We start from the raw sequence: 21,470 nt of genomic DNA on the forward strand, positions 1-21,470 counted from the left end.
ATGGGTGAGTTGGGAGAAGTACATAATAAATATTTGAAATGGCTAAAAGCAGGCTTTCCCTATCAAAACAACTGTACTTGACCACCAAAAGTGAATCCCAGAGCTTAAAAGCCTTCCCTTGTAGGCTGTATGCCCCAGACAACACTTCCAGCCTTGGCTTTGGGCTTTCTGATTACTCACTTTCACGTTTAAAAGAGTCAGAGTTTCTCCACCCGTTTCCTACAATGTTGAGTCTCCATGGCAGACAACAAATTATAAACGGAATCTACCAAGATTGAATTATAATTATAAATTATAAAATTTAATTATAATTATAAATATCTTACACAATTATAAAAATAAATTATACATTGAAATCTACAAAAAGCATAAATTGAATGCCAAATACTGCAATCCTAAGTTAAAGGGTTTTTACTCTATTACTATCTACAAAAGGATATTTGACTACCTAGCCCTCATTTATTTTCATGCCAAAGTTGAGCATGAGTTGTACACCTGTGAAGAAATAGACACAACCAGCCCATATTCCAACAGTGAAATGCCAGTTTGATTCCGGGTGGGAAGCCACCCCACCCAGTGGGGGCAGTGTTTTTACAGGCTGCACTTGAGCCCTGGAATTGGGCTCTAAGACAATCCTCTATATAGCTCATTCCTATTTATTTTCCAAACGCAATAGTAAAACCATTGTGGAGAACAACTGAACATTCTACAGGTCAACCTTTGAGACCATAAATAAGTAGAAGATGACAAAAATAGATAATTCAGATATGTAAGAATAAAATCTTTACAGCTTTTGTTTTCACAGGGCCCATGCGAACTCGTATCGAGGGACAGCGGCCAGGCGGGAGGGACAGCCTTTCTTAAGTAAGGTGGCCAGTGGGGGCTGAACGCGGTTGAACTGTAGACTCACACCGAAAGTTGGCCTTACCTATTGAGTTTTCTTGCAGTGACCTATGACCACGGGTAGGTTGCCAAAGCTACGCTGATGAAGTCACTTCTGTCTTTATCATGACTCCCTTTTTGGGAAGACGCAAGGGTGCTTCTTTCCCTTTGCTGCTCGGCTGCTTGTCACGTTGCAGCCCCTCCCCCTCCCTCCCCTTCGGGGCTTCCTGCATTCGCTCATCCACTGGACAGATCTTCCCCCAGAGTCCACAGTGCCCCCGGCTCTCTCTCCAGTTACGACGTCACACACGAATGTCCCCATCCTCATGAAGCATGTGCTGGCTGTTTGTAGTTGAAAAGGATCTCTCTGCAGCTATGTTGCGAATGGACTAGAAGGGGGGCCAGAGGAGGGGTGCACAGACGCCAGTGTCTGCTGGGCCTGACTCCTCAGCCCCACCCCAGCCTGGCTCCCCATCTCCGTCTCCGTGAGCCCCCCATGTCACCGTGCGCCCGCTGCCTTCCCCTCCCGAGCCCCACCAGCCTCACTGCTTTTCCCAGCACACACCGGTTTCTACCCTACGATACAGCCTGCCCGAAACAGTCACGGTTCCTCCCCAGCAGCTTCTCCGAAGGCTCCTCGGGGTGTCTCCGGTCCTACCCACACCTCGTCCGCTCCCTCGGGTGTCAGGCTCTTTCCAACAATGACTGGTGTCTGCTGTAGGTCAGACGCTGAGGGTACAAAGATGAAACGAGCCTTGGTCTCTGCCCTCCAGGAGCTCCGAATGCAACAGAGGGGGCAGGCGTGGAAACGTTTCCCCCCAGGCCTGTGCCACGTGCTGTGCTACAGACATGCACGGACGGGTTTGCGTTCCCAGGAGACGGCGTCGGACCACTCGGCCCTGACTGGGAGCTGGGGATGTCTTCCTGTTGAGCATGACTGTGTGTGGGGGGGGGGCAGTAGGACACGGGTCACACTGGCAGAGCCAGTGAACCTCCCCCACCCCAGCAGGTCTCCTCAAGTCCCTGGCACCCATGGTCCCCGGTGGCTGCACCTCCCAATACCTTCCCAGAGCCCTGGGGATGAGCCCGGAGCCCCTGACCTGCACACCTGGCTTTTCTGTCTCTAACGTGACTCCTTTTTGGGACACACGAAATGAAGTAATAAAACTATGATAACACAACTTTTAATTTAACAAATGTTCTTTAACATTTGTCCTTTTAACAAATGTTCTCTTAATAGACATAGAAAACAGTGATAGGAAGTTAAACGTGGGATGCAGGAAAGAGGGGCACTTCCATGCCCTTTCCCGAAGGTATGAGAAGGGAGCTCCATGTCACTGATATTAGATAACAAGTCCATGGTCACAACACTGCCAGGTGCGGACCTCTTCTCTGGCTCCAGACCCTTGAATCCAGCTTCCTACCAACCATCGCCCCTGCCTTTCCCACCGTGCCTTCAGTCCTTCACGTTAGAAGCAGAACCCAAGATCTCCTGAACGTACACCCCACTCTTGCGACTTTATGTCTCGACTTGGATAATGGCACCGCCATCCTGGTCAGCAGTCTGAGGGACAACAGCGACCCCTACTTCTGCTCCGCACAGTGAACTGTGCTCAGGACTTCTCGACTCCCCTACAGCCCTCGGCATGCCCTCCCCTGCTTGTCATCCTGGCCCTGGGTGTTCTGCTCTGGTGTTTTGTCACCTGCGCCTCAACTACTACAAGAGCTTCCCCCTTCGGCACCTGCAGTCCAGCCCAGGTCTCCCTCTCTTCCCTCCCAAAAGCAGAGCTTCCCTGGAACCTGCGGGCAGGGAGCTGATTTGGGGGCCGCTCAAGGCAGCAGGAATGCGGGAGCCAGGCAGGAGAATGATGGGCACGGAGACCCAACATAAGGGCACACTACTAAGATCACCTCTGTGAGCAGGTGCAGCTCGATGCTGCCCGGGACCTTCTCAGGCACATGCAGATTGCCTCGTGGAACTGTTCGCTGCAGGTGGGCCAGGAGAAGCATTCGCCCACTGGCTCCACCCCTCCCTGGGTAAGGGGAGCCCCTGCCAGCAAGGGTTAAATCTTCTGCACTTCCGAGCTGGGCGGCTCGAGCTGGGCATGCCCGGCCAGCGGCTCTGGAGAGCAGCTGAAGCCGAGCAGACAGTGTCAGGTGCACTCTAGAAGCCAGAAGCTTCAGCGCAGGTGCGTGAAAGCCGCGTGGAAGTGCTCACCGCCCCAGGTGAGGGGAAGGCACGCAGAGCAAGGCACCAGGGCACCAGGGGCATCCGGCGCCTGCTCATCCAGCATGTCCTTCGAAGATATAAATCCGATTACATAACCTCCTGCTTAAAATCCTCCAGCTCACTGAGGCTCCCAGCGCGGCACCCATACCCAGAGGAATAAAGTCTGCAGGATCTGGCCACTGCCACCTCCACACTCGTCTCCCACCTGCTCGTTCCCACCGAGGCCAGGTGAGAGCACCTGCATGACCTGGACTGGTCATGAGTCTTCTCGTTCCTCAGTGTTTGTTCCTCTCTCCACCTTGAATGTTCCTCCTCTTCTCCACCAGGGTGAATTCCTACTCATCACATAAAACTCAACCCAACCACCACTTCTGTAGAACCTTCCTGACTGCTCACAGACAGCAACAGCCCCCTCCTCTGTCCTGCTGACACATCATCACAAGGAAGCATTACAGATGGAACAACGTGCACCACCCGTCAATTTCCTCGTATGACATGCCTGTGTCTCTCTTCACCATCTTACGAGACCTCCAGTGCAGGAACTACTCCGTCTTACTTTTGTATGTTCAGTTCCTTAAACAATGTTAGACTCATAGGGCATGCACTAAATATTTCTTGAAGAAGAATGGCATGAGCTAGTCACCTACAACAAACCAACCACTTTGCTAAGTATTTAATGCACATGTCACTTAACCGCGTGGAGGAACCAAAACCTTGTCCAGATAGAGCGCACCTGACCCCCTTACCAACACGTGGCCGGCAACGGGGTCACACGAACCGAGAGAAAGAGCTGAGGGTTCCATTCCTCTACCACTTGCTCTTCCCCAGAAGCTTTCTCTCTTCTTCTTCTTCTATTTACCCTAATTTAAAATATAGTCACAGAAAAGCAACTGCTGTATATTTTATTAGTCCAAGTTAGAATCCCCAGAAACTTGAAAATGGACATTAACCCAGGGGATTCAGAGTGAGCTGCGTTGGGAGAGGGATGGAGACAGGGCAGTGCGGCATCGGAACCTGGGTTAAAGGGACCAAGGAAGGCAGCAGCCAACAGGAGACCTTCGCAAAGGCAAGAGCACGGGAAGGAGGGCATTAAACATTAATACTGCACATTTTCAGAAACCATTTGGCAAAGAGCCACCTGGCCTGACTCCTGTAGGCGTGGCGCCGGCCACCTGCCCACCCTGGCCTCTGGGAGGACCCCGGGCACACGAGGGCTCCCGGCAACGTTAGCACATCCCATGATGACCCTGTGCTCTTGTTATCTAGTGTCGACATTCAGATTTTAAAGTCCTAACTCTCTTCCAACTCTATAAGGTATTAAAATATTTAGATGAAATACTCTCTTCAAATTATGAGGAAGGGAAGAGAAAGCATATTAAAAGAGAGAAAGAGCAATGCTAGCAAATTGAAAAATTACAGGCTATTTGAAAATTAAAAGTGTCATCCTTGGTATGTATCAATATTTTAACATGGGTCCTTTTCATTCCCTCTCTTTTAACTCCATCTGAAAAAATGTAACCCTAAGGAGTCTGGACCTGTGTATCCATCCACCCGCCCGTCTATCCAGCCAACAGACTGAGCACCTGCCAACAGTAGGCACTGTGCTTACGGCCGAGGGTAGCAAGACAAAGACACTTTGTCTGCCACTGAAAGGCTGACAGTCCAAGACTAAAGTCCCCGTAAGGTATTTTTCTTTTTCTACATTTAGTCCCTAGGGTATGTTCATTCAGCTTTTTAAATTTGATGATCTTTGATATGCTTCAATTCTTTTCATGGAAAAGTTACACAGATAAGAACTTTCTTCCAGTGCGTGGTCTGCACTCGTGGTCTCTACTCACCCCCATTCAACTACAAAGCCTCTCCCACCCAATTTCTGTCCCTACGACCTATTACTGACACTGCTTTTGCAAAGTGACAATGACATGGACAATTTCACTTTAAATTAAGTGACCTCTTGGTGGCACTGGACATAGTTAATAACTTTTTCAATCAAACTTTCCTCCTCTCTGGAATGTGTCTCTCTTTAGTTTTCCAGCGCTGTTTCTCTTGCTGTTTTTTTCTTGGGTCTACATAGTTTTGGGGGTTTCATTCTCAGATCTCTTAATTCTAAGACCTCCTGAAAAATTTTTATGCATACCCATAGCTTCATTTTCCACCATTTCTAAATTTCCCTAATTGAGGTCTCTTCCCTTAATACTAGTCTCATATTCCAATTTTTATAAAATACCTCCACTTGGATATCCCATAGACATTTCCAATGTAATACACCTAAAACCCAAACACCTTCCCCCACATACCTGGTTCTCCTCTGCTATTCCACACCTAGAAGGGCAGCTCCATCCAACTCAGTTACCCTTATAAGAAACCTGAACGTCATCACTGATTTGTAACTATGCTCAAACCTGGAACCTCTAACATGCAAATCTGACCTTGCATCACTCTTGCTTGAAACCAAAGCTTCAAACTGCCTTTCCATCTCCCTCAGTATAACATCCAACAGCAGCTCTTACTACTCTCTAGTCACACTTTCTTATAATCATATTTTATATGATCGTGATAGCTCCCTCCAAAACCTATGCTCTACCATATTTCCGTCTATATTCTAACTGGATAACCTGCCCCTTTACTTTACCTGGCTAAAGCCTACACATCCATCCAAAGCCTACTCATTTGTGCAAGTCACTCAAAAGGAAGCCTTTGATGATCCTTCCCCAAGTTTGGTTAAGACTTCTCCATGCTATAATTGCAATAATTGCAGCAGCAGCAGCAAAAATAACAAAACAGCAACTAACACTTACTGGGGGCTGACCGGTCACAGTGGCTCTTAAACTTACCTGTGCAGAAGCACCACCTGGACACCGGTTACAATGCTGTTCTCCAGGGCTCACGCCAATATTCACATCATCTGACTTGGGATTAAGCTCAAGAATCTACATTTTTCACAATGCTCTCTAAGTGATGCTGACACAGTTGACCAGGGGACCATATTTTGAAAAACACTGAACTACTGGCTCTCCTCCAACGCACTCAATATGTTGTCACCAAATCAATATTCATAAGATAGCTTTTATAATATCAAAGCATCAAATAGTTGGCACCAAGCACGATTATGTGCTTCACACATACCTGTCGACTAACTTAACTCCAGTGATAGTGATATTATCTACAGATGAAGAAACAGAAGATTATAGATGTTAACTTGGTCAAATTTTCAATAAGTATGTAAATTACACCTAGATAAAGCTGTTAGAAAATGAGATCTTGCCCTTGGAGACTGGACTACAGAGTTCGTCAGAGGCAGGCCCCGGCACACAAAGACATCCTCCTTTCCAGCCCACCCTGTTTCCTCTGCCAGCTAAGGGCCCTGCCCTTCCTCTCCTATCAGCCTTCTAGAAGGCAAGCTTCCTGAGGACAGAGATTTTTTGTATTGTGCCTTCTTCTATCTCCCCAGAGCCTAATATAACACCTGGCACATGGTGGGCATGTCAAATATTTGTGGAATGAATGAGTTTTAAAACATGCACACCTTTAGAATAGCATCCAGAGTGTGGATTTTGGAATCCACAAGGCCGAGTGTGAATATAGATCCCTAGCGGTGTGACGGTGAGCAGCTACCAAGCGCTCTGGCTTGGTAAGGAAAACATCACTGTCCTTGCAGGGTTACTGTGAGACTGGAACAAAATAACGTCTGCAACGTACCCAGCACCCTACCTGGCACGCACTGGCCACTCAATATAAATGACAGAGAGAAACAGGGGGTACCCCAAAGTGGGAAAGGATCACAGGAAAGGTTGATAAGGTATCTTACTAGCATGAGGGAGACAAGGGTAGGCAGAAAGAGGTGCTCCGTACTGCCTATGTACATTTTAAAAACACACACACTTAAAGGACAAGCATTTCAAAGGGCACATGTTCAATACATTAAATGGATGTCTGGGGGGAGTGGAATCCAAGTGAAGAGAAGGGGGGCACAGAACGAGACTGGGGCTCGTGTGAGCAGTAGCTGCTGCTGCAGAGACCTGAGACGCCGAACACCCCATCCCACAGGCCACACACACACACACACACACACACACGTCTCCCTCCAGCTCACTCGAGGGCAAGCAAAGAGGGATGAAAGGCCAACCTCTCTGCCCAAACTCCCTGATGCTTTGTTCCCCCATCTACCAACTGCTCAAAAAGTCTACCTCCTGCTGGCTTCAATGAGCCCCAAATCCTCCTCGATTCCCCAGGGCTTCACCTGCCACAACGACTTTGCCACCAGTCCTCCTTCCCCTCCTCAAATGCCAAGATTGCTCGCCAAGGACTTATTTCTTGACAATCTGCCCAATGCCTGCCATTTCAAGAGAGCCCATCATTAGATAAAGACTTCAGGATTTACATCTTCCTACAGGACCTGTCTTGTATACAAGCATACAGTTGGATCAGTTAAGAACAGAGGGCAGAGAAGCTGACAATTTCTCTTATCAAGCTTTTGAAAATTAAATCAAAGGACAGCTCTGGAAAGCGAGATCCAACAGTCTACATGTGTGTGCTGCCCATGGAGCACTTAAAACACCGTGAGATCAAATTGAGATGTGTTCAGTATAAAATATATCAGATTTAAAGACTTAGTATAAAATATATGTTAAATATCACATAATTTTTATGATATATTAATTTTGACTACTTTTGAAAATATATTTTCGATATATTGGCTTAAACAATTATCATGAAAATTAGTTTCACTTATATCTTTTTATTGTTTTAGTGTAGCTTCTAGAAACTTCAAAATCACATGGAAGGCTTGTATTATATGTCTATTAAAGAGCACTGGCCTAGACTCTCCCCACCACTGTCTCTCAGTCACGACTCTGTCACGGAAAACCCTCCGAGAATGTCTGATGATCTGGTCATTTGACTAAGAGCTTCTCACTCGCCCAGCATCACACTCACGCGTGCTGTTCAACATCTCCAGCTTCATTTCTTTTGTAATATTCCATGTCTGCTTTCAGAGGGCTAGAGTGAGTCTGACATTTCTCATATATTTCATATGTTCCTTTTTAAGCATGTTTATCTTAATTTTCATCATTCTGGCAACTATATCACGAGAGCAATCTAAGACTGGCTGAAGGATGATGCTTCAGTAAGTGAAGCTGAGAAATGTTTTCTCTCCTCTTCCTTGCTGACATGTCAGCGTTTCCTGGTGGTCAACCTTCCTCTAGTTTACCAACTTATACCCTGCCAACATTAAAGAACAGCTGGGCCAAAGCCAGACAAAGACATTGTAAGAAAACAATAGAAAACAATACCCCTTAAGGGTACTGGTGTGAAAGTTCTCAACAAAATATTAGCAAATTGAATTCAACAGTACATTAAAAAGATTATACACCATGACCAAGTGGGATTTATTCTTGAAATGCAAGAGTGGTTCACATATGAAAACAAATCAGTGGGATACACCACATTAATAGAAAGAAAGAAAAAAAGCCCACATGATCATTCAACCACATGCCAGAAAAGCATCTGACAAAAGTCAAAACCCTTTCATGATAAAAACACTTAACAAACTAGGAATAGAAGGAAACTACCTGAACATAAAAAAGGCTATACGGTGTAAGAAAACCCTACAGCTAACACCACACTCATACCAAAGCTCTTGCCCTAAGGTCAAGAACAAGACAAGGATGTCCCCTGTCACCACTTCCATTCAACATAGTACTGGACGTTCTAGTCAGAGTAATTAGGCAAGAAAGAAATAAAAGGCATCCAAATTGGAAAGGGAAAAGTAAAATTATCTCTGTACACAGATGACATGATCTTTTAAGTAGAAAACTTTAAAGGTTCCACAAAAAAAATTATCAAAGCTGACAAATGAATTCAGCAAAATTACAGGATGCATAATCAACACAAAAAAGACAGTTGTATTTCTACAGCTAGCAATGAGCAATCTGAAACTGTAATCAGGAAAATAATTCCATTAAAATAGTATCAAAAAGAATAAAATACTTTAGAATAAGCTTGACCAAGGAGACTAAAGACTTGTACACTGATAACTACAAAACCTTGCTAACAGAAAATAAAGATGATGGATTGGAAGACAACACTGTTAATGTGCCAACACTACCCAAAGCAATCTATAGATTCATTGTAATGCCTACCAAAATCCCATGACATTTTTTTGCAGAAATAGACAGACCCATGCAAAAATTCATATGGAATCTCATGAGACCCTGAATAGCCAAAACAATCTTGAAAAAGAAAAAGAACAAAGTTAAAAGACTTTCTGATTTCAAAACTTATGACAAACTATAGTAATCAAAACAGTGTAGTATTGGCGTAAAGGACAGAGACCAATGAAATAAAATGGAGACCCCAGAAATTAACCCTCACATATATGGTCGATAGATTTTCAGCAAGGGTGCCAAGACCATTCAATGGAGAAAAAGACAGTCTTTTCAACAAATGGTGCCAGGAAAACTGGCAAGCTATATACAAAAATAAACAAAAAACAAAGTTGGACCCTTACCTAACACTATATACAAAACTTAACTCAAAATGGATCAAAGACCTAAATGTAAGACCTAAAATTACAAAACACTTAGGAGAAAACACAGGGCAAAGGCCTCATGACACTGGATTTGGCAAGGATTTCTTGAAATGGCAGACACCAAAAGCATATACAACAAAAGAAAAAATAGATACACAGGACTTCATGAAAATTTAACACTTTTGTGCATCAAAGGACACTATAAATAGAACAAAAAGACACAACCCATAGGACAAAATATTTGCAAATCATACATCTAATAAGGGATTAAGATCAAGAACATATAAAGAATTTCAACAACTCAACAAAAAATCCAATTCAAAAATGGTCAAAGGATTTGAATAGACATTTCTCTAAAGAAGATATACAAATGGCCAATAAGCACATGAAAAGATGCTCAATGTTACTAATCATTAGAGAAATACAAATAAAAACCACAGTGAGATACCACTTCACACCCTAATAAACATTAGGATGGTTATTATCAAAAAAATAGAAAATAACAAGTGTTGGCAAGGATGTGGAGAAATTGGAACCTTTGTTCATTGTTCGTGAAAATGTAAAATAGTATAGCCACTGAGGAAAATTTGATTATTCCTCCAAAAGTTAAATATATAATTAACATATGATCCAGTAATCCCACTTCTGGGTATATATCCAAAAGAATTGAAAGCAGGAACTCAAACAGATATTTGTACACCAATGTTCATAGTAGCATTATTCACAATAGCTAAAAAGTGGAAACAACCCAAGTATCTTTCAACTGAAGAAAGGATAAATAAAATGTGGCATATACACGTGATGGAATATTATCCAGCCATAAAAAGTTATGAAATTTTGATACATGCTGTAACACAGATGAACCTTGAAAAATTATGCTAAGTGAAATACACCAGACTGTATGATTTCACTTATATGAAAAAACTACAACGGTCAAATTCATAGAGACAGACAGGAGAATGATGGCTGCCAGCAGGAGGGCGTGAGGGTAGGGTGATGAGGAATTATTGTTTAATGGGTACAGAGTTTCTGCTTAGGATAATAAAGAAGTGATGGTGGTGATGAATGCACCACATTGTGAATACACTTAATGTCACAGAATTATATACTTAAAAATGGTAAATTTGGTGTTACATATATTTTACCACAATAATGATAAAAAAAAAAAAAAAAAAAAAACCTGGGTGGAGGGTTTGGGTTGGGTTCTCACAGGATAATGGTAGCTGCCCAAATGTAGAATTTCCACACATCCATCAAAACAATCATGCAAGATAATGGAGAGGACAAATTAAGTCCCCTTTGGCACACACCTACAACATAACTAAGAGTCAAAGAATTTTATAAATTTCAATTCAAATGTGACTGGGAAAATAAAGACCTGAGACTGGCAGATTTGGTTCCAGTCTCCACAGTCCACACCAGAGTGAAGAGTCAGGAGGAGAATTCACAGAAGAGAGTGCACTGAAGGTTTGGTGATGCCAGGACAGTCACGGGGTTCATTCCCAGAAACAGAGGATCCCTCTCTAAGTGAGGAAGACTCCCATGTCTGAAACTGGGGAGTCAAAAGGAAAGGGTGGTCTTGGGAAGACATTATTTCTAAGAGAAGGAAGCATCTCGGAAAGGGTATAGTTAATGGGAGGGAAGAAAACAGTTAAAGATAAGCATCCTACCATGACATGAGGATATAAATAAACCAGGAGACAGACAACAAAGGCACCATTTACTAAAGAAACTATACTTACTACCTCAAAAGAAGACGAAGCTCTTGAACTAAGAAATCTAAGAAGCCATGCTAACTCTTCCATCCTTCTACGTAGGAGAACCTGCTATCACTGGTCCAGGAAAATCCAACACCAATATTCATGAATAGAAAATGAAAAACAAACAACAAAACAAATATCTATGTAAAGTTATTATAAGAAAACAAAAAATTACAATGAAAACTTTTCAAGAGATAAAACCCCAAAGAGAAAAGTTACAAGCAGAGGCAAACAGGAACAAAACAAAAACATGAATTAAAATATAAGTAAAAAAGCAAGTGCTGATATAACAACCACTAATCATAAATATAAAAACTCAAAATAGAAATGAACAAAAAAAATGTGGAACAACAACTTAAGAAACTGAGGCAAAAGAATAAAAGTGTCAGAAATAAAGATTAAAATTTATGTTTGGAAAAGGAGATATGAATAACTAAACACACAATAAGATGCATAAAGGAAAGAAATAAAAAGTGCCAAAAAATTAAACAGAAACTAACAAAAATGGTAAAAGAAGTAGAAGGTGATACATATAAAAGATAAACAACAGCCAACATTCATAAAATTTGGGCACCTGAAGAAGGGGCCTTCTATCAAGAAGGAAAGTAAAACAAAGGAAAAGAACTAATATTTAAAGCTATGATTCAAGAAAACTTTGCTGAAATAAAGGAAGAGCTGAATCCACATGTTGACTTGGGCCCTGGCGTACCTGTAAGAACTGAATTAGAGGAGTCAATACATAAGCTTGCAAAACCATTGACTTTAAAAAGAAAAGAAAAAAATACACTGGATTTCCAGGCAAAAGACTAAGTTACTTGCAAAGGAGAGAAATCAGGTTGACTTCAGACTTCCACAAAACAAGATGATGGAACAACATTTTCAAGAAACCCCAGGTAAGAAAATGTGAGCAAGGTTATATGAAAACAGCTTTTGTTTGTAGAAAATCCACACTTAAAGTATTTAAGGGAGATGAGCACCATGTCAGCATCTTTCCCTTCAAAGGAGTTCAGGAAAAAATACCCTTTCTACTATACTTGCAACTTTTCTGTATGGTCGAGATTGTTTTAAAATTTAAAAAAACAGAAGAGAAAACCCTGAGAAAGAAGAGTGATGAGGCAGAGCTCGCCCTAGCAGGTAGCTTTGATAAATGTATACAACGTACGGGTTTGGTAGAGGAGCAGACAGACACACTAATGCCACAGAAGAGAATCCGGAACTATGAAAATCGCTGATTCGACATCTCAAATCATTGACAAGAAGATGAACTGATTAATAAATGATTCAAACAACCAGACAGCCATTTGGGAAACAGATAAATTTGGACCCATACCCTTTTCTATATACTAGAACAAATTCCCAATGGATCAAACAGTCAAGTATAAAAAATTAAACCATATAACATACTAGAAGAACATGGGTAGGCCTTCCCCTCCACCCGCAGCCCCCAGCGCCAGCCCTCGGCTGCCACCCCCAGGGAGAGGGCAGAGGACTGGCTGCCCAGACTGCGGGTCCCAGGGCTGCCTGGGGCGGGCGGATCCCTGGGAGCCCCACCAACTGCCTCCCAGAGTAAGGTGGGGAAGGAGGCCGCCTCCAAGCAGGCCACCAGGTGAGCGCCAGGACAGGTAGGGACCCAGGTTAGGATCCAAGTCCAGGGGCAGGTCCCCAGGTGTCCCCTAACTGCAGCGTGCCTTCCCAGGCCCTGCCTCGGCTGGAGGCTCCTTTACACCCAGAGTTACACAAACACACGTTAGAAAGCCCCAGATCCCACTGAAAGTGCTTAGCTTTGCAAACGGGCCTTCCTATGCCCACGACCCTCCACCCCTCCTCTCCACGACGGCGGCGGAGGAGGGGCATCCTTAAATACTCTTCAAATAAATACCCTTCAAATACCACCGTTAAATACCCTTCAAAATGCTCCAGACCAACACGAGTGCCCAGCAGCCGGGGAAAGGCCAGGCCACTGTTTGCCCTTGATGAGTTAGTTTCCTTCTTCCGGCTGGCAGTCCCCTCGCACAATCTGTGCCTCCAACGTCTTAGAGGGGCGTCTCTTGATTTAGTAGCTTGGGCACATCACGCGTTTAGCTGTGGCCGCTCCTCTCAATTTAAATTTTGTTCTTCTAAGTTATTTTTGCAACGTTCGGTAATATTTTTTTACCGCTCTAGATCTCGTTCCTTCAACTTTAGACAGCATCTATTTACTCTATATTTTGAAAGACTGAAATATTTCGAATCTAGTTTTAAAATAAATAACATTTTAAATGTTCCAGTAATACACAAGAGTAAGACAATTAGAGCACACAGAGCTTTGCGTGAAAAACAAGTCCTATAAACAGCAGCTGCCTCTCAATCCTTCCACCAGCCAATTAAAATTTATTGTCATTAAATTATTTTCTTTTTCTGTTTTTTTTTTTTTTTTTTTTTTTGAGAGGAGTTCTCTCTAAATTGCCTGAGCTAGTCTCGAACTCCTAGCCTCAAGAGGTCCTCCAGCACTTGGCCTCCCAAAGTGCTGGGATTACAGGAGTGAGCCACCATGCCCAACCTAAATTACTTTTCAAAAATGGCAAAATTGACTTGTGATCACTGGCACATTGTTTGTAACTTTTTCTGCTTTTTATTCCTTTGGTATTTACTTCCAAATCTTTAAAGCAAATTTTTGGATTTCTTATTTTATCAACTTTTACGCAATGTGTTCATCAGTCCTTTGCTAAAATTAGGAGGCAATTTTTTTTTATCATCTCCACAGTTTCCGTCCTCCCTATATAATCACTTCCCTATATAATGACGGCATTACTTTTAACTTCTTATTGGCTACTTTTCTAACACAAAATAATTTTTTAAAAAAAATTTGTATATTTTTTTTTTTAAGAGGGGGGAGAGAGGCTTGCTGTGTTGCCCAGGCTGGACTCAACTCCTGGGCTCAAGCGATCCTCCTGCCTCGGCCTCCTGAGTAGCTGGGACTACAGGTGCCTGCCCCCGTGCCAGCTAAACTTGAATTACTTGTTGCATTAGATATACACAGGCCTTCTTATAAGGCCTGGCTGAGGAACCTGCTCATAAAGGTATATTTTAAAAATATATGTCGCTCACATCTGTAATCCCAGCGCTTTGGGAGGTAAAGGCGGAAGGATCCCTTGAGCCCAGGAGTTCCAGACTACAGTGAGCTATGATCTCATCACTGCACTCCAGCCTGGGTGACAGAGAGAGACCCTGTCTCGAAATAAATAAAAAATAAAATAAGATTTCTGTATTTAAATATTAATTATTTTATCTAAATTATACATATGACTTTCAAATAGAAAAAAAATAACATGGGTGAATCCTTTATAATCTAGAATTGGAGAGGTCTAATTATGACTCAAAACAAGAAGCAATGCAAGATTAAAAAAATTCCCAGCACTTTGGGAGGCTGAGGCGGGCGGATCGCTCGAGGTCAGGAGTTCGAAACCACCCTGAGCAAGAGTGAGACCCCGTCTCTACAGAAAAAAAAAAAAAAAAAAAATTCAACCTCCTAAAAATAAAACTCTCCTGCATGGCAAAAAGTGTAAGAAGCAAATGAAAAGCTGAAAGAATATTATTTGCACATCATATCATAGAGAAAGGATTAACTTCCTTAAAAATACAAAAAAGATCTTAAGAAAAAATAACCCCACCTGTTAGGGAAAATGGGCAAAATATAGGAATAGACAATTCACAGAAAAAGTACAAATAACCTTAAATATGTGGAAAAAAATTGATGCCTTATCCATCAATGCTACAGTATCTTTACCATGCCTAACAAAATATTTACACGCACGCACACACACACACATTCTGAACTATTTGGCTAAAATGGCATGTTTGAAATCTGTCTTAATAAATTTCAACAACAATGTGGGGACTATCAATAAAATATGACTGACAAAATGTATCAATGATTGACTCTGGGTGGATACATGAAGGCTTATGATACTATCCTTATTATTTGTGAACATTTGGATATTGGCATAGTAAAGGCTTTAAATGAAGGGAACTAGGTGAATAAACTTATTTAATAAAATTCACTCAATGGAGTACTATGCAGCCATAAATAAGGAATGAGCAAGCTCTAGGAACCTACAAGATTCATTCAATAAAAAAAAGCAAGCCATAGAACAGTATATACAGTATATCTTTTGCTTACAAAATAAATGTGTACGTTTATACACATATTGAATATGCACATATATTTGCAAAAAGAAACACTGGAAGGACAAACGAGAAAGTAATACATATGGCTACCTGTGTGGGGAGGATGGAGGCATAGTGGGAAGAAACAGGGTGGAAGGGAAGATAACAAAAGCAAGACTTCTGTGTATTTCTTCTTATGCCAGTCTGAATTTTGAACTGTGTAACTGTTTTACCTATTTAAAAATGCATTAAATCAAAAAGGAAAGATAAGTAAATCCAACAAGTAAATTCAATAAGTAAATCCTAAAATGAAAACAAAATACCTCAGTTGGATATCAAATTACTAATGCAAACAAATACTTTCAAGTGACTTTTGAATACAGTACTCTGTACATATATAAAAGCATAAACAAAACTGTAAAAATTTTACTCAGTATTTCTATTAGCAATAGTAATACAGATTATAATTTTTAAAAACTATATTTTGTACATTGTAGAACAAAGTAAAAAATGTCAATATTTCATACTAAGAAACCAGGATTTTCAGTATGAGGGGAAAGAGATATCCTCCAAAGAAGAATACACTGTGGTAATAATTTGAATTAATATTATTTGAAGTCATGATTTTAGAAAATACATTTCCTAGCTCTGTCCACTGAAACAGCTAGACACAATGACTCCCCAGTAGCAATGAGCACATCTATTACCCAGTTTGGTTTCGAAATATTGTTCCTCACTAAAAGAAACAGAGGTTCCTTGGAGAGATGGTCGATTCCAAAACTGGGCAGGAAAAGCACAAGATAAGCCTCAGAAACATCAGAAAACAGGGATGGGTTCAAAACTAATAGGGGCACATCAAAAACACACAGAAAGAACTGAAGGGGCTAAAAACAATCTGAGTAAAAAATCACACCTATGGTAATTGATTAGGAAAACCCATGTCCCTACAGAAAGAGGGAAAACTAGTTTTTGGAGGTGACTATTACAACTCACTACTCTGAGAATTGGTGATGAAAGGGGAAGAATTAAACATTTATCATGCCTTTTTTTCAGGGGAATTTTCCCAACTGATGAGTGAAAGCACTTCCTTAAAAAAAAAAAATGCCAGCAAATGTAAAAAAGGAAGACAAAATTAGAAAATCAGCATTTTGCAACACCCAATGAATTAACTGATTAAGGCAAGTATCATTATAGGTTGTTAGGGAAAGGGATATTCAATTTGATGACAAAATATCACCCCATGGAGCATTTGCTAGGTGCAAAGGGAAAAAAATGTACCTTTACAATGGGAAGATAACAAAATGACTGAATTAAGCATCACTAGCAGAGGAATAACCTGAATTATACATTCCTGAAGTAATTCACTGTGAAGTACACAACATCTTTCTTAAAATGCTTAATCTGAATCTCTTCTAGTGACTACTTGACATCAGGTACAACAGAGAAACAAGTTAAACTACACAACAAGGAAACAATTACAAATGCAGAAAGTGGGCTACCCCTACAACTGCTCTAGTTCAAAAAGTCAATACACAGGGGAAGAGGTGAGGGGACTGACCAACAGAGACTGAGGAGCTATAACCAAGTGCAGTGCATGGACCTCCACTGGATATGAGTGCAAAATGGCAGGCTAAAGGCTTTTGGGGACAATGGAAGGACTTAACTTTTTTGCACATGATTTCCTCACTCAGGATGGGCTGGGTTATGCCACAGTAACAAAGAGCCTAAAATCTCAGTAGCTTAAAACAAAGGTTTATTTCTCACTCCGACTAGTACAGCCATGTTTCAGAAGTGTGATGCTCCCTACACCAGTCGGTCTTTGTACATGAGTAATTCTGCATGTCTTTAGAACAAGAGACATGTTTACCGATCATGGTGGGTGGTTCAGGGCAGTGTTTCACAAAGTGTGAATCCCTGACCTTTTGCATCACGATCTCCAAAATATTGCTAAATGCAAATGCTTTTAATTCCAGGGTCCCAGCCCATGCCCGCTGAATCTGAAACTTAAGACTAGGTTTTCAGAATCTACTACTAGCTTCTGAAAGTTGATTTCAATTAAGCATTCCACTATTTTATAAAAGTTGCTGTGCAAAAGGATGTTTAACTTTCCTAAAAATAACTGCAGTAGCAATAATATTGTTTATTAAAATGGCAGGGATTTGTATTTTGTATTTTCTTATAAGGTCTCAAGTACTGCTTTTAAAAAAAAGGAAAAAAGGGGTTGGGGTTAAAAAAAGATATCAAGTACAAAGGTACATATACTCTTTTTTTGAGATAATTATTCTACATTCCAAGCTTTCTTTTGGGGAAAAGTTCCTAAAGCTTACAGTTATATGTATATTTACATAGGCTCATTTTCTTTAATCAAGGAATGTTAATATCCCTTGGACATCTACATAGAAAAGTCAACAAAATAACTAAACTCAGCTAATGAATATCTATTAAGTTCACAACTATTCTGTATAGTTTTGTAGATGATAAGCATTTAATCCAACTTAGAATGCCAACTGGAAATTTTTCAGTACTCTAAAGCTGACCTTCTACAAAAAAATTTTCATAAAAGCCTAGACTGACACCCCCTCTCACGCCCAGCTCTGCTACTCCACCAAATAAATGGAATTTTTAAAAAAGTGGTCCCTGAGCTACTTCTAGCCTAGCTGACTTGTTCAATACACTCCCGACAAAATTATCCTCTTTGCAGCCATTTTCTTCTTCATTCCACCTTGAACGGATATACTCACTGGACCCTGACTGCCACTGACATGTTGGCAAGCTGTGAACTAAAATAAAATCATAAAGCTTGCCCCCACCAGAGGACTGAATGGACTCCCTCTTGGCCAAGATGATACCCTAAAACTAAATTGGCTGCCACACAGGTCAGACCTGTCTCATCATGCCCTCCTCCCTTCTTGGAGATATCCTTTGTAACCCATTAACAGGCCTAAGGGTATGCAAGACAAACCTGCAGGTCCTCAGTTTACACAACAAATATATGTCAGGTGGCTTGTCTGTGATTAACAGACCTCCTTTTCTAAAACATTCCAAGGCTTTAGACAAAGTTTTAACCAATTACAAGTCAAAGAATCTTTAAACCCACCTATAACCTGCAAGCCTCCTGCCCCCCATGGCCCACCTTTTCGGGCCAATGCAATGTATGCCTCCCATGTATTGATTTACAACTTTACCTGTAACCCCTGACTCCCTGAAATGTATAAAACCAAACTGTAACCCAACCACAGCGGGTCTACTTGCTCCAGACTTCTTGGGTGTGGCTCTGGGTCATGGTCCTCAAATTTGGCTCAGAATAAATCTCTTTTAAATTATTTTACAGAGTTTGGCTTCTTTTCTATTGACAAAGCACATAATAAAATACTGATTGTAACATCAGCAAGTGACAGGAGCAAAACAAGGAAAATTTAATGACATTATTAACTGTATGTGCTATGTCTTTTAGCCCACCATGCCTATTTTAAATATTTTAGAAATTATGTTGTAACAGGTATTATTTATCAACAATCTTTTGGAAAAAGAACAGCTCAACTCTTAAACTGTTATGTTAGTGTAATATGCAGGTCCACTTGCCTAGGTGAGAAAATTTTAAAAACAACCACAACTTGATCCCATTTGTTTTTTCTAAAAGAAAAACATTCAAAGTAAAACATGAACATTTAATTACCTTTAAATAATATATGAAATAATTTACATGCTATACATTCCCAAACACCATGAACAGAAATCCAATTTTATAAGACATATACACAATCTGCTTTTTGCCAACATATACTCTGTAGGTCACTTAGGATGTTAACTGATTTCTCAGTCCATGTATTAGCATATAAACACACATACATATGCCTAGAGTTGAAGATTAAGATAATAAACCAAAGAGTTGAATACAAGAAGTCTGCCATGGAAGATTCTAAAACCACAATCAATGACTAGAACACCAAGGCACAAAAGCTTCCCTTTGTGGTCACAGAGATTAAGTTTCATTCTCAGTGCTTAAATATGGAAATAGGATTGGTTAATCAACATACTGTATTTTATGGTGCATTTCTGTTACCATTTAAAAACAAGCATTTTTCTTATGACATAATGTATTACATAAAAGCATTAGAAAAATAAACAGGATTAGATACGGTCTCATACAATAAAGCTTTTTTTTTTTTCATTTGAAAAAGATATTTATGTTTAAAATTAATATAAGATATAACAGAGAAAAGCATGAGGGATCCTATGCAGATTTCCTAGTTCCCCTGAATCGTACCTCATGCCACCATGTTACTTAAATTTTCAATTTTAAAGCCAGCTGAGTGATACTGTCAATTGCAAGAGATATATATACATATATAGTAACTTAAAGATGTGTACTAGTACACAGAATAAACAGTTAATACAACATGGCAAATGAAATCCTTCCCAGAGTTTAAGTTGCTTTTGTTAAATGTTAACTTTGTACTAGGCTCTCCTTAATTTTCCTTTTTTTCTTCTTACTTAACAGTTTACCCAAAAGTTTCTGGGTACACTAAAAGTTAGATATTCAAGGAATAGCAATTCATTAAGAGATAAGGCAGTTTAAAAATATACATATATATGTAGTATTCATTGTTTCTAGGAACAGTTTTAGACCTTTAGTTCTTTAAATTTACATAGATATCACAGGAATAAAGCCAACCACAAAATAAAAATTAATGGAATGCAGTAATCCATATATAAAAGATAATAAAATGTGCTTATACATAAGAAATCAATAATCTCAGCTATAAAGAATAAATCATCAAATGTAGCACTAAACAAATTCAATCAGAATGAAACTTTCAGTTTCATTAATTTTGAATATGGAAGTGGGGCTGGCTAACCTGTTTATATGGGAGTTTAGTGTAGCATGCAACTCCTGCAGCAATGAGAGTGCAATTCTTTACAAACAAGACTGACCAAAAGAAAAACAAACCAAAACCCTTGTCGTAGGCTATAAAACTTAAGGGTAAAAAATAAACTAGAATTTAAGGCTTTCTTAGAAATATTTTTTATGGCACTTCAACATTAAACATCATTAAAAGGCAAAATATGTAAATATTCATAGTTACAGTTACATAACTGAAAGTACATGCCATGTCAATTATTAAGGAACCATTCTGTAAAGTTTTATTTTCTCTAAGTTAAATTATACTTAAGGAGGCTATTGGTGTTTGGCTGAAATTAACATATAAATCATATAGAAATGTCAATTCACTAGTATATAGTGCAAATTGTTTTGAATAAATCCACCAAATACCATTCATTTCTTACAGAACTGAATGTCATTCCTTGCTAGAAATGCAATTAAGCTGACATTTCTCTCACAAGAGCAGTTATTATCCTTTCTTCAACTATTAGCCTACTATTAAACCCTAGGATCATTATTAGACAGATTCCTTTTGGTCACGCGCATAGACCATCTTCACAATAATCCATTTCTTGCATTACAGTCAGTCCAGAAAACACCCCACGAATCTAACAAGTCATTCTTGCTACTCCATACTCTAAGCTGACCACAGCAGGCTCTGGTTTGGAAAACTCTTCTGCATATTCACTGTACCGATTATCTGCTGGGCTGCTGCCCTCTATAGTTCGAAGAGCATCATTCACAGGTAGCAGTGTCTGCTCTTTAAAACACAGGGAAGTTTTGAGGGTAGGTGATTCTGGACAAACAGAATGTAACAATTCCTTGGTGAGGACGCCATCTGTTTGCTTATTTTTGCGTTGCTTAATTTTCTAGAACAAATACAAATTTGAAAAACAATCACTAATCACACATAATACGTGTTAAATGAAAAAAGACATGCTTTTGCAAATGTTCTCTCTCATAGAATGTAAAATCTCAAAAAATTAATTCAATCTAATGCACATGACATGTTGAAAATCCCAATTGTTTATAATTTTT

At 40.4% G+C, this 21,470-nt stretch overlaps 1 protein-coding gene across 5 annotated transcripts in view; it reads right to left on the minus strand.

Annotated features, from left to right (window-relative positions):
* Positions 1–19,201: 19,201 nt before the first annotated feature.
* The window catches only part of MTMR6 (myotubularin related protein 6), a 29,410-nt gene continuing 27,141 nt past the window's right edge, over positions 19,202–21,470 (minus strand). For 4 of the 5 annotated variants that reach the window (XM_076009549.1, XM_076009548.1, XM_076009547.1 and 1 more), the window contains one exon: positions 19,202–21,301. In XM_076009549.1, coding sequence (XP_075865664.1) covers positions 21,041–21,301 — 261 coding nt within the window. In that variant the 3' untranslated portion in view covers positions 19,202–21,040. The remainder of the gene's footprint in view (positions 21,302–21,470) is intronic. The other variant, XM_076009550.1, reaches the window with a different exon arrangement.

The sequence above is a fragment of the Microcebus murinus genome, chromosome 13, assembly GCF_040939455.1.
Source record: "Microcebus murinus isolate Inina chromosome 13, M.murinus_Inina_mat1.0, whole genome shotgun sequence".
Taxonomy (NCBI): Eukaryota; Metazoa; Chordata; class Mammalia; order Primates; family Cheirogaleidae; genus Microcebus; species Microcebus murinus.